At 41.8% G+C, this 14493-nt stretch overlaps 1 protein-coding gene across 1 annotated transcript in view; it reads left to right on the forward strand.

The window, feature by feature from the left end:
- Positions 1 to 14493, forward strand: part of LOC138267038 (uncharacterized) — a 252245-nt gene that overhangs the window by 171491 nt on the left and 66261 nt on the right. Inside the window, exons 19-22 of the mRNA XM_069215886.1 lie at positions 5605 to 5885; positions 8533 to 8657; positions 9484 to 10725; positions 12035 to 12134. Coding sequence (XP_069071987.1) covers positions 5605 to 5885; positions 8533 to 8657; positions 9484 to 10725; positions 12035 to 12134 — 1748 coding nt within the window. The remainder of the gene's footprint in view (positions 1 to 5604; positions 5886 to 8532; positions 8658 to 9483; positions 10726 to 12034; positions 12135 to 14493) is intronic.

Raw genomic sequence — 14493 nt, forward strand, 5'->3', positions numbered from 1 at the left:
GGAACTTGCAGTGATGAACTAAATTAAAGTCCCCTGTTGGTCAGCAACACATTAGATATTTTCATTTATTCCATGCTGTTCAATTAGCGTGGGGTCATTTATTGCTCTAAACCGGTACAGTACTGGGTGATGGACATGACTCTTAGATGTTTTCTCTTATGCATGTGTGAGCGCGTCAAGCAGTAGAAATAAATTATTAGATTGTCTGTATGGACTGCTTCACCAATGAGTGTTATGGTATTAGTGTATTTATAAAATATGTTGTAACTTTCTTTAAATTGGACACTTATTATCCTTGAATAGGTGTTGTAGTGCTTTACGTCAGGATCATGCTGCTCTACAACCCATGTTTAGTAGTTTTTTTTTTTTAATTGGGATTATTAAGGAAGCAGTGGCATGCATTTGTGTGGTACATTATAAGGGATTGGGTGTGATTCTTAGAGGAAGAGGAGGCTTTGTGATTAATGTGTTGGTTGACTGTTTTAATATATGACCAGCAGGTGATTAGATACTGTTAGGGTGCCAGGGGTATGTATGCCTTTGAAAGGAGAGGCTGTGATCTTTGAAGTGCGGCGTGGGGCACTTGTAGAGCCACAATAACTAATAAGGCAAACATATCTGATTATGATATGTGAGAGTACCCATGCAGAGGCTGGAATTTGAAGGGAAAAAAACAAGCATTTGCAATGCAATCGGACTGACGTTTGCTCCAGTTAGAGCTATTGGCATTGTAAATTAAGGTTTGCTCACAGTTAAACATATTGACAATCAGGCAATTATCTATGTAACAGGGTCAGTCTGCAAGGCAGTAACAAAACCTCCTGAAGGCGGGACAAATGTAAAGCATTTACTATGATGATAAAGGATTTTTGAAAGGCAAGCACACAAATGAGTGAAGGTGATGGGCATGGTTAAAAACCCGCAGTACTTACAGCAAGTCAGAGCGCCTGAACGCTCCACCTAAATATTGAGAAAGACTTGCGCAGCAAGGATGTAGGGGGAGAGGAAAAGACAGATGGAGCAGAGAGAAGTGGACAGACACACAGAAAGAGAAGGCTAATTATAGGGCGAGGGGAAAAGAGCAACACACTGAAAAGAGGTGAGGTGCAGCAGAGAAAGAAAAGTCACTGTTTAAGCAGGGAAAGGGGTGGAGAAAGGCTAGAGGGGTGACCCACAAGGGAAAGATATAGGAGAAAATGGAGAACTGTTGGTAGGGGAAATTCATTATGAGAGAGGAGATTGATAGGGCAGAAGGAGGTGAGTGAGAGTGATGGGGAGGCCAAGAAAACATTTGGTTCAGTCTAGGGTCTCCAAAACAGTTACTCCATCTACCCACAGTCTAACAGCATGTTACAAGTTTCTGCTTGATACATAACATTCAGCACTTCTCCAAAATGTAAGTAGAGTGAGAGATGCCTGTCAAATGCAGTGCATGAGTGTCTGCCCACATGTTATAAACAGTGCAATCTCTCCTATCTGCCTACACTAGGCACAAGGTAAAAACATCAGTCTCTTATAGATGCCAATCAGAATCACTCATCACAGTGCAATATCTTCTCCCAGTGTGCCGGTCTAAGCCCATGGTGTAACCTGGGCACTGTTTCCTTCGGTCCATTATATCTGTAGAGAACAACTCTGTGCACACAGTGCATTGTCTCCTCCCTGTGTGCCTGTCTGACTAAGCCCATGGTGTAACCTGTGCACTACCTTACCTGCCAGTAATAACATAGTGCAGTGTTTCCACCATGTGTACCTTTCATCACTAAGCAATACAGTGCAATCTATGCAGCCTATGCTGCTTTTTATTGTGCCTGTCCAAATTAAGGACATGGTGCCAACAGTGCAGCTTCTCCTCTGTTTATGCGTGTCTGCCTGTACTAATCACACAGTACAAGCAGTGAAGAGCTTGTGGTCAGTGCTTTACCTCCCCTGTGTCTTCCCAGTGTTTACAGTCTGTCTGCCTACACTATGTACCATACAATACTCCAGTGTCTCTGCCTGATCCCACATGGCTGCCAAAGGGGGAGTGCTGTTTAAAATGGCAGCCCATGTTAATCCCAGGTATTTATTCCTGCTCACGCAAAAGACCTCCTCACCGAGGATTAGCAGTTTCTAATCACACAGGATGCATCTTCCACATTTGCGGCTGGGTTTCTACTTTTCAATGAATGTGCCTAAGCTTAGAAATGCCTCAGTCAATACCGCCATCGGGTAGAAAGTAGCTTTTAGACATTATTTTGAACTTCCAACAGCTCATGAACTTGATGGGGCAACAGCATATATAATTTTCTTGAGGTGATCGTATGCAGCAGAGATCACTTTAAGATGACTGAATCCATTTTCCAGAGTTCACTAATACTGGAAATTGTAGGAATGTGTGAAGTATATGCAGCATAGGATGCAAGTAGGGATTACAACTACCAGTGAGTGTATTGAAGGTCACCTATGTTTATAATGGGGTACAAAGACCACAGTGTGCCCAGTCTAAGACCAGAAAATGGTAAGTCTCCCAATGCAATGATGACCTTATCTTGTTGCTGCAGATGAGGGACTTGTCAAATAGATTTGCATTGTATTTAGAGGCATTAACTTAAGATAACAAGTACTCATACTTCTGATATTTCAAGGAAGATCTGTTTTCAAGTGGGGATGAATGTTAAACTCTATATGTTGATGCGAGAGGCAAGGAAAATAAAGAACTTAATGAGCCATATAAGCTCCCAAGTAATCAGCTATCCCATACTCTATATTGCTATGAATGTGGAAGTCCCAAAGTTCAAAATAATATGCAACTTTAACATCGGTGACACATGTTTCTCAGACATTGAGCCTAAACTGAACCTTTCTAATGGGAGTAATGAGAAAAACTAATGAATTTACACGTATCAACCATCTTGCCTCTCTTTGGGGCCTGGGTCCTAATTCGTAGCATGTGCCAAAAATCAGCACAAAAACCTGCAGTACAATTTACATTTGAATTTTAGGTTGAGCTTCTCAGTAAGCATAAACTGTCTGGTTGCAAAAGACCTGTATTGGGATTACCAAGAGCTTTCAGGGTCTTATAGCCAACCAATATCTTACTATTGGTTGATACTGTTGGTTGACTTTACTGTTGCTCTCATTTCCTTACTTTCTACTCAATGGCATCCTTTGTGCGTTTCAGCTCTATTTCTCAGAGTGTGAGCCCCACCACCCAAATGTCCACTCCCTATAGTCCTGGCCTTTTGATTTGCCTCCGTAAAAAAAAAATGTTGCCCAACTATTTTCATTATAATTATCATATATAATTGGATAAGTAATTTAGCTTGGCTAGACATTGCTAATTCGGGCCGTTTATTTTCTTTTCTTCCGGAAAACATTTTAAAAAATGGCAGGTGTGTTGCAGTGATGATGATGTAATATTTCAGCAACCATCAGACCTACATACTTCATTTTGGTGTCAAAACGTAGGTTTTTGGAGGTCAAGAGGCAGAAAAGAACTCCTCGGAGCTACCCTTCAGCCATTTTCCAAAACAGCAGATCTATAATTATATGTTTCAGCTAGCATATTGGTAACTTGTTTTAATAGTGTTTGTTTCAGGTTTTCACTTGATTAAAATTTGTAAACATGAGCGAAGCAGTTGGTAGCAGAGGGTTTTACCTCCTAACAAAGTGTTGCTAACTACAAAATCTGAGGACTCCTTCAACATATCAAAATGTGTCATATGCCATACTAATCTGAAAGAAAAGCTAACAACTGGGCTGGACGCGAGAGTTTGAGATGCAGCAGAAATAGAGAAAGACTAAGTTCACAAAAGATTGAAACTGATGGGTGAAGAGGATCAAATATTTTCAGTGTAACAAGTACTACAAGTTTTTTACAATGGGAAAAAAAAGCCTTTGAAAGTTCATGAGAAAACAGAAACCAGTGAATCACAACAAGAATCAGAGTTGTTTGAGAAAGCGATGACAACCAAACCGAATACCCATCCACTTTAATCAATGACTACCCCTCGTCCATCTCCAACAACTGATTAGAAAGCAGAGACTCTTCAGTGTGTTATCTACGGTTTAGCCAGAACAAGGGCCAAAGGGATTGACTAAAGAACAGAGTCTCAAAGGGCAAACATGTTTTTATCTAGAGCTAGTTTCTTCCAAGATAAAGTTTTCAGCCGAGCAAGGTGAATGTATTTGCAGCAAATTTGTATGCCCACCCAAACTGCATGCATACATTCGAGAAAATGAATGTACAGTGAGCTCCCTTCAGCATCATAAACACCAGCCTTCAGTTAAAGTTTTAAAGCCATTCTTGAATGCTGGCTGCGGGTTCACACCCAGTGAGATCAGAGAAATAATTGTTAAAATTGATATTGTATCTATTCATAATAACGCAATTAATATTTTTCTGGTGAGAATGTACGACAGAATTAGTTCTTGTCAATCTAAGAAAAAGAATGTCTGGTGTTCTCAGCTGATTTGACTCCTGAAGTTCTTGCTGCCAGAACAAGATTAGCATGTAGTAAAATCAGAAGCAGGAACCACTTTAAGAAACATCCTGAAATATTTTGATTTTGGACTTCATGACAGATTTTGTGATGCCCCAGACCGCCGCAAATCATGGGAGGCAACATTGATGATGGCTTAGAAGATATAAGCGAAGAGGTGGAAGACACACAATCTGAGGAGTGCAAAAGTAGAGAGAGAATCACTTCAATGAATAGGATTGTTGTATCAAGAAATTATGACAGTGTGGAGCAGGAACTTGTTAGCAGCTCATGCTGTAAGATATTGTGAAACAGGCATGTTTTGCTTCACTAATGACTGAGCTGAAACACTCGTGCACTGACAAAAATGTCTGGAATGTGATTCTTAGTCTAAAGAAGACATTTATTACTTTACTTCGCAAGGTTTGTAAAAGAAGATTAGCTTGTTGAAAGCACACATTTAAAAATGGTCACAGCAATTAAATGAAAACATGTACAAATGATTCTCCACTGCAATATACACAGCAAATATATGTATTATTATTATAATGAAATAAAAAAATATGCGTCACCATGAGGCAAGGGCACAACTGCTTCATCTCCCTCCTATTCAGCATCAGATCGCCAGATCCCAGAATCGATTGAGGAGAAAGAGATCAATTATCCTCACTAGGTATGCCTGAGATCTGAAAATACTCTGTCCTCGGTCCATCTGGCTTTGGCCTCTTATACTTTGAACAAATGAGAGAAACATTCTAGAAACTCCCTCTCACTGCAGAAGTTTATTATTAAAAATATGCTGATTACTTTAGGCCAGCTTTGAAAAGAACACTTCAGGACTTGGCCACAATTCCAAGGTGCCCCTGCAAAACAAGACTGTTCCCTGCCGTCTTAGTACATTCTTATCAGCCTAAGCCCTTGGTGTACAACGAGGAAAACTACTTGCAGCTTTTAACATGGCGGTAGCTAATACTAAAATAAAGTCACTGGGCATAATGAAGCTTATGGTCACTAGTGTGACGGTGTGCTGCTAGGCTAAGAGCAACAAGGAGTCAGTGGTCAAAACTCACATATTACAAGGCAAGTCACTTAACCATAAAAAGATTTACAATTGCTGCTCTTGATAATTTTGTTTTTGAAGACTGCTCTTTGTGGAACATCCAGCACACATGAAACTGCCATTGTGCTTTTTCAAGATGGTACCAATGAAGTATCTGGTGATAAACAGGCTGTAGGAATAAACAAACAAAGCTGCAAACTTATAACCCAACTGGCTTACCAGAATGTGCAAAATCACTGCGAGCCATGGACAAGCCCCAGTCTAACAGAAAGTTTCAAAGTGGCTGAGGACGCAGGTGATCTTCTACCTAATTCTGCGGGTCGCAAAGCTGATTCAGCTGAATTTATCATATCGCTTATTCGGTGTGGACTGAAGGATGAGGAAAATCCAATTCCTCCGTGGGCTGGAATTCATGCTCTGATCTCCTAAAATACCATCCCACTGATCCCACTGAAGAAGGTTTTACTAGTAAGTTCTAAAAATTTCCAAAATGTGTCCTCAGCTTGAAGACCAGGTTATCCTGCCAATTTTGTGCAATGAAGGTGTTTTTTGTATTGTAGCCGACATTTTTATGAGCAATCCAGTAGAATTTGATTATCTTTATCCAGTGATGGGCGTTTTCCACAATAAAAAAGTTGTGTTGCAGTGTGCAGGAAGTTCTCAGTGGATGTGACATAGAGGATGCACTTACTGAGGTTGCAATCTTTGGAAGCGGAACTCATGTTCTTTCGTTGCAAGCTGTGCTCATCATATCTCAGGCTATAGAAACATTGCGTTGGAATGCTTTGTGGAGCAAGAGTGACAAATTAGGTTTTGCAAATCAGAAGTGAGCAAGGCACCGCGTGAACTTCATTCAAAAGACATGATGCAAAGCCAGGCAATGTTCAATACACTTAGTTCAAAATCAGAAAACCAAGTTCAAAGAGTTTGTCAAAGAATGTGAAGAAAAATCAGAACTTGCAAGTACTGGGGAAATCTTTTAAACACGATAGCTCTAGTAACAAAAACTTGGTACATTCTGATCAGAAACTTGATTGGGAGCTGCATGTGAAGACCGTGGAGTCACTGATTACTGTGTTTCTCGAATTTGATTACATAAGCTACCTGAGATATGGCACCTGGTATTTGGAAAGAGTCAAGAAGCTAGAGGTGTAAAAACCATACCTCTACGGAAAGTTCATCCAAAGACATTTTGTGGTGGAAGACAGAGTGAGGGGGTCCGCGCTGTGGCTCCAGATATGAAACTGGAACAGATGATCCAGAGATCACAGAAAAGCTCCAAGGGAATTGTTGGTCAGACGCAGCGGCAAAGAAACCCCTTTAAAATGACTGGCCACAAAATGTATAGTCGCACAGGCTCAAGCAATATGTGGATAATGATTTAAAGACACGTCTACTAGATGTCCTGGGACATGGATTGAAACTATATGCAGAACTGAAGCAGGAGAGATTTGTATTGCGAGAGAAAAAGCTGTGTGACATAATCACTAAAGCTAAACTTCCACGCTTTATTTGCCATAAGAAAACTGCTGTTGTGGATATATATGTCACAATTGCGAATGTTCAAGATTTTAGCCGTGCATAACTTTGGAGAGGTTGTTCAGACTGTTCTACAGATACCAATGTTAGTGTGCACCTTGGATTAACTGCACGTTGTGTTTCACAGTTATCTTGAACTATCTGTCAAAGTGTGGGGGAATCAGGCGAATGTCTACAGGTGGAACAGTTGACCTTGCCTGCATAAAAATTTCGACACCTATACCTTGCAACTTCGAACAAGATGAACTTGGAGATGCTCACTCTCCAAAACATTGCTGATGCTTCAGTGAACACTGAATGTCCAATTACTGCAAGCAGAATGATTGCCAATGAGGCAGTGGTCCCTGCAGAGAGAGATTCTTAAGGCCTCGGCCATATTCTACAAGAACTTAACAGCAAATCGGAGGAAGCTGGCCTTTGTGTTGAGGCGGCTGTTTGAAATAGTTCCAATCGAGTCATTCTGCTGTCAAATGACCTGGATGTTTTTATTGTACTACTTAAATTTGTTGCAGCATTCATAAGTCAAGAGTTGTCAGTTATGGAACATGCAAGAAAATACTTAATCAAGCTTCATTTTCTGTATTCCTTTATAGATGTGTGCTTTGCACCACCACTCTGCTGCTTTCTCAATTGTGCAATGCCTTTTCCTTCTTCGCCCCCTCCTGCTCCTACATCCACCCCTCTGTTATCACCTATCCTTTACTAAAAGAACTCCAATCTTATTTACCAACCCAAGTGGTGCCATTTCATTCCGCTGATACGCTTGCATGCTCTGATGCATGTCCACATCACACATGCCAGAGGAATGGTGCGCCCGCCTGTGGCGCTACTGTTGTATCTTTTTAAAGAGAAGATTCTTGACAATGTAAGCGCCCTCAACTCGCTCTTCAGAGTTTTTTTTATTTATTTTTACTTTATAAATGTCTTTTTTTGTGGCCTTTATCTGCGGATTCCTATCTGTGTCTCCTGTAACTGCTTTCAGGTTTATTTTTAACAGTTTGTTTGTTATATATCAAGTTAATCCACATCGCCATAATTGCATAACTAATGCAGCCCCTGCACAAAAGAGACTCCGTAAGCACGTACAAACCATCTCTCGTAGATCGTTCCGTCCACAACTGCCTTACGCGTTTTTGTTTTGACCTGCGGGTCCCTCTCTGCAGGTATCTTCAGTGAGCTTTTCCCCCCTTGATCTCCTGGTCGCTATCTTTGGTGTGCTTTCAGTATTTTTTGTTTTGATCTGGGGGGTGGTGTTCTGGAGTGTCGTGTCCTTCAGCAGCCTTTATCTTGATCTGTGGGTCCCATCTCGGTGTAGTGGTTTGAGTTGTCTTAATTTTCAGTCAGTTTTCAAATACATTGAAGTGCAGCAAAAATGGTACGAAGTTTTTAGTGTTAAAAAAAATACTCCCCATGTTCTATTTTAATAAGATGGCTTATTCATGTAATTACTTTTCTTTGTTTTGCAGTTTAAAACATGCCGGAGCACAGAGTTACCCGGGATGCATTTGATGCTTTGGTGCTAGAAAAGGTTCGGAAATACAACCTAACAAAAGATGAAGCTATTCGCGAAACTTTACATGAATTGCAACTGCATGGTAGGTACCTCTGGGAATGTGCTCTGCGAAAATAGGATTGCCCCCCCCTCTTTAGTCAACTTGCAAATTATTTTATAAATATATTATTTTTTGTAACTTAACTGAAATCAATGTGAGTTGTTCCGCATAATAGATTTCTGAAGCTGCAGTGGGATGGATGAGCAATAACTGTATCCCATAAGCTCCACACTGGCAAATAGTTACTTTTTGCAGGACTGTAGAGTTCATAATTTCAGTTTAAGTGACAGTTGAATGCGTTTAGATGATGACAAATACGAGTCCTCTAATGCACTACAGTTAAAAGTAACGTTTCCTACCTTTCAGTCAATTCTTAATTGATAGTCATCAACACTGAATAGAATAGCAAGGAAAGCTGCAGAGAAGTCCAAGTAAGCATTGAGATACTGCAATTTGAGGTTGTGCAACATAGCCCAAATATAATATTTTTTCTAGCTTTAAAAGGTTTTCCTAGAATTTTAAAGAGTGTTTGCTGCTGCCAATTTTCACTCTGTTTGTTAGGCATTCCATGCCACTACTCGTAGGGCACTTCTAAATGTGGCTACATAAATGAGATGAGGTAATTAAGGCAAATACATCCTGAACAGATGTCTTGGTATTGACTAATTTTAATGCATTGTATTTCATACTAAAAGCCCATCGAATGCTTGAGTGCATTGAATTCTAGCTATTGTTTACAGCGATGTTCCTTTGCCGTCTCCTGCCCTCCTACCCCCTTCCCTCTTTTCACATGGCATCTGTATCTCTGTGCAAATGGTTACTTATAATAATGTAGGTTAAAACTTGTATTTCTTTTTATTACTTTCAGCACCATCAAGATCTGTCCCAAGAATGGAGAGATATGACGGTGATTTGCGAGATATTGAAAGGTATTTGCGATCAAGTAGAAGTGAATTTCCTGGACCATCAACTCGAGAGTTAGAAGATGAAGTGTCTGCAAGTCTTCATTTTGTTTTCCCAGACCGTAGAAGATCTCGCAGCCCTCCGATAGGTGAACAATTGTACTTTAAGGGAGATTTTGGTCGTACTGAATTAAGGGGACGAGAGTTGAACTCAGCCGCTGTAGATCAGGCTTGGTTGCGAGAACAGGAACTTCTTCTTGCTCGACGGAGAGATCATAGCCCCCTTCGAGCACAAGAACGGGACTTTGAAGGTAGTAGAAGAGTAGAAGCATTTAGAAGCATGGTGGGTCCAGATTATGAGTCAGTGCGGCAGGAACTTAGAGCCCGAGCAGCACAGGCACATGAGAGCTCATTTGCGCCACTTGGTACTACAAGAGATGAAGAAGTGTGGACTGTTAGAGAACCCAAGATCGATGTTGATGACAGTGATGTTTTTTCTAAAGTTGGCAGTCAGTTGATTCACTGGGCAGAGTTCGACAAAGTTAAACACTCTCCTGATTTTTATCAACAGCACAGTGCACTTTTCTTGGCAGAAACGGAGGCATGTGCCAAAACGCTGGCTTCTTTCAAATGCTCCCTGAAACCCGAGCATAGAGATTTCTGTTTCAGTATGGTCAGAGAGTTAAAGCACCCAGCATTGAAAAGTCCTAAAGTCGATAACGATCTTTTAAACCTGCTGGTGAATAAAAACGCAGTACAAACAAAAAATGACTTCTTTGAACTGATTAAACCGTTTGATAGAAGCATGATGAGCATCCAAGAGTCACTTCTGAAGAGTGTTGTTCCCCTGCTTATGGCCTGCAATACCTTTGAACTAAAGAAAGGTTTTGATACTGCTGAGCTACCTGCTGCTCTAGAAAATACAATCTCTTTGTGTCGCAAATCCCTGGTGCTCTTTGGACAAACCTACTCGCTTGCTACATGGTTGAGGCAGGAGAGAATTCTTGAAACTATTGGCTTAAGAGGCAAGGTGGCAAAACCATCTGGATTCCCAAATCTTGATGATTCATTTCTGTTTGGGAAAGAGTATATGTCGCATCTGAAATCCTATCTTGAAAATAGTGGCACCCAGTTCCGTATGAAGTCTAATACCAGTTCTTCAGAAAAGAAAAAAGAAGGTGATTCTCATGTGAAGGTGGAGCCTGAAGGTAAGTGTGGGTAGCCTGTTTCTGGTTTGCTAATCGGTGTTGCAAAGTCTTTGGGTGGGGGTGGACGTGTTGGCTTGTAGATAAAGGATATGCAGTATAGTTGGGTTGTTTGAGTGCCTTATTGAAGAATTATCAAATCCAGTAGAGAGAGTGATTGTGATAACGAATTAATCAGAATGGGCCTTTGATTTGCAGCTTTGATCTATTCTTAATACTCGGAATTTGTGTGAAATCATTCACCAGGTTAGCTGGTGCTAACTGCCACTTAAGACCTAATGTTGTACTCTCACTGTAGTACAGTGCCACCCTCTACCTAATCTGGAGGCTGCCTCTCGAAACAGCTGTTACCTCACTAAGCAGATGTGACAGGAGAAATACACTGATTCCAAGATAATCTGATCTCCTAACGAAGCTGACGGAAAACCAACCTACCTGCTATTTCACATAGAAATATCTTTCTCTCTCCACAGCCTTTACTAAGGTTATATTTATACTACATGTTTATTATTAATTTATCATCTGCATATGCCTACAGTTTAGTGTAGCTTATTTTTTTACTCAGTTTACCTCCTATATTGCCTGTTTTTTCAGTGTTATATTACACTTGTTTTGCCATTTCATTGTTGTCCTCTTTAGCTGAGTTACACTCCTTTAACTACTGCACTGCTATGTCTCTGAAGAGGTGTAAGCATATGGTTTTATAGCCCCGAGGAAATGACCTAAGCACTTTAAATATAGCAGGTAGTTAAACTCTACCTCAAACTAAAGTAATGTCATTGCGGACCACAAGTTGTCAGTACTGCAGACATGATCCTTTTTTCTTTGTAGTTTTTTGGCTGCATTATTTTGCTGCTACTAATTTCATCATGGCACTTTACAAAATTTCCCCTTCAGATGCACATTCTGTAGCTATCTTTTTGCTTACCATTGTGGGATTGGTATTCAGATTGTAAGGGCTACCCACTCCTACCGGAACTCTGTCATGATTACTGTGCTGTAAGAGTCAGAGGTAACACAATGGTATGTTCTGTACTGGGCAAAGCCTAAAAATACCCCTACCCTTTTGAGTGGTGTTACGTAGTTGTGACTCTTAGGGCCACTCTGCCCATGTTAGAAGAGAGGGTACGTGGAAAGTGTGATGACCTTTTGCCTATATATACCTGCACAGCTTGCCATAAGCAATGATTCTGATCTGACTAAACCTTTGGGCGGTGCACTGCGTAATAGGCTGGCACTAAAATCATTTTAGACTTTTGGCAATGCTTGGATAGAAGCATAGTTTTTCATCATATATTATGTCACCTTGTAGATTCTGACGTGTTTCAGATGATTGATAGTCTTCTTAAGAATGCCATGGAATCTCGGAGATCAAGAACTACGGATAGGAAAGCAAAGAGACCTCCCTTCTGGTAAGTTATGGAGCAGTTAATTCACTTAGTGGGCCAGTAGCTTGCATGTTTAAAAACTTTTACTTTTTGGGTTGTTGCATTTTATCCAGTATTAGATCTTTCATAAATTCACATGCTTGAATCATACCCGTCATCGAAGTGGGAGTCCCACCGTACATGAAAAGCAATAATGAACACATTTTTTTCCTATAGGCTATAATGGTAACCCAAATCACTTATATAGCCTATCTAAGTCTTTTTGTGAAAAGGACCCAAACCTGGCTGCTGCCCAATCAGGCACCAGCACCCTCTAGAACACTCTCCAGAGAAGCTCCTTCCCTCCGATTTTCTACCGCATGTCGTGTGAAGGGAGTCTCCCTGAGCTCTGCTCAGTTTTCTACTTCTTCAGAAGTGTTTTCTCTCAAGAAACCCCTAAAGGATGTCGGATTCTTCTAGAAAAGACCTTTTCTGCCCTTGCAAGACCCGTGACAAGAAAAGGCTCCATGTGGATGATCCACTTAAAGACTTCTCATACTGCCTCTACCGAGAACACCAGGTGAAAGACTGCAAGATATGCCATACTTTCTCTACAAAAACCCTCCGGGACCGTGAGGGTATACTTTTGACATGTCTAGAGGCAAAATCCTGTACTTAAGGTGAGGAGAGTGAGTCAGAAAGGCCACACAAAAAGTCCAAATCTGAGGACCTGGGCCAGACGGAAAGGTCCAGAAAGTGGAAAAAAATGCATCATAAAGAAGGTGCAAAAGGCTTACAGGGTTCTATTTCATCTGAGCCATCCTCTCCTCGATGAAAGGAGTTGTCGTCTTACCGTTCTCCTTCGTCTGCCTTCTACCTCTAGAAAAGGTATCCATCGAAATCACGTTGACGACGACACCACTGTCTACGACAGTGACGACGACGACAGTGTTCAGATCTAATGTCTCCACCACCTCGTCAGCGAGACCGCCGTCGGAGACAACTATGTCGACGTCTGTGGTAAAGGCTCCTATTTCTTCTCTTTTAAACCTCTTTCGACGAAGCTTCCAGAAAAAACTGCGTCACTAAAGTCAACATGAAGTCCGTTTGGGAGCACACTGCCTAACATTCCAGTTGAGTTTGCCCCTTGTATCCTGGTACATGCAGTTTGAACAATTAACGCTTGCTTGAAGAAATCTGTAGTATTTCACTAAAGTTAGTGCAGACAGTACTGGTCCTCTCTAGACACGTGTTTCTGGGTTAGTGCCCTTCATCAGTAGAGACCAAAGAACAATAAAAATATCTGGGGTTGCTGGAAATGCTGCCGATATCGTCTCAGGTTTAGTACCACTCCCTGGCTCGCAGGTGCGTCCTCAGAGCTCATCCGCTCAAAGTCAACGCCTTCGTCGACGAGAACATCATCGTTGATGATATAGTCTACAAAAGCCCTGTTGACTGCAACTCCGTCGGCTGCATCACCGTCTATGAGGACAAGTCGTCGACGAGACAGTCGTTGATGGAAAGATCATCTGCTGTGGCGGTGCCGTCGACGGGCCATCGTCGTCTGCACCATTGACGATGCCAATGGTGGCTGTGAATCAGATGGAGGCTATTCATACTGGGTCTCCTGATCTTCGAGCCATGGTTAAAATCACACCATTGTCCAGATCGACGATCTATCCTACAGATACTTCACCAAGTAAGGTGTCAGCCTTATTACCTAGTCATCTGGACTGGGAGGAATCGGATGAGGGTCCATTTGAGGATGCACACAGCCCATCCCAATTGCATGTCAAATACCAGGAAGAGGAGGAGGATGAGTATGATCAATATCAGCCTTATTACTCTCATCAAGGGCGCTATTATCTACCACCGCCTCAACCAAGAGACTCTGTCCTCATGCCTGCTCAGTCAGTGTAAGGAAATGCCTCCTTGGCATGGTTACCCCCTGACTTTTTGCCTTTGCTGATGCTATGTTTTGAATTGAAAGTGTGCTAAGGCCTGCTTACCAGGCCCCAGCACCAGTGTTCTTTCCCTAAACCTGTACTTTTGTATCCACGATTGGCACACCCTGGCATCCAGATAAGTCCCTTGTAAATGGTACCCCTGGTACCAAGGGCCCTGATGCCAAGGAAGGTCTCTAAGGGCTGCAGCATATCTTATGCCACCCTGGAGACCCCTCACTCAGCCCAGACACCCTGCTTGCCAGTTTGTGTGTGCTGGTGAGAACAAAACGAGTAAGTCGACATGGCACTCCCCTCAGGGTGCCATGCCAGCCTCTCACTGCCTATGCAGGTATAGATAAGTCACCCCTCTAGCAGGCCTTACAGCCCTAAGACAGGGTGCACTATACCATAGGTGAGGGCACCAGTGCCTGAGCACTGTGCCCCTACAGTGTCTAAGC

The sequence above is a fragment of the Pleurodeles waltl genome, chromosome 12 (assembly GCF_031143425.1).
Source record: "Pleurodeles waltl isolate 20211129_DDA chromosome 12, aPleWal1.hap1.20221129, whole genome shotgun sequence".
NCBI classification, from domain to species: Eukaryota; Metazoa; Chordata; class Amphibia; order Caudata; family Salamandridae; genus Pleurodeles; species Pleurodeles waltl.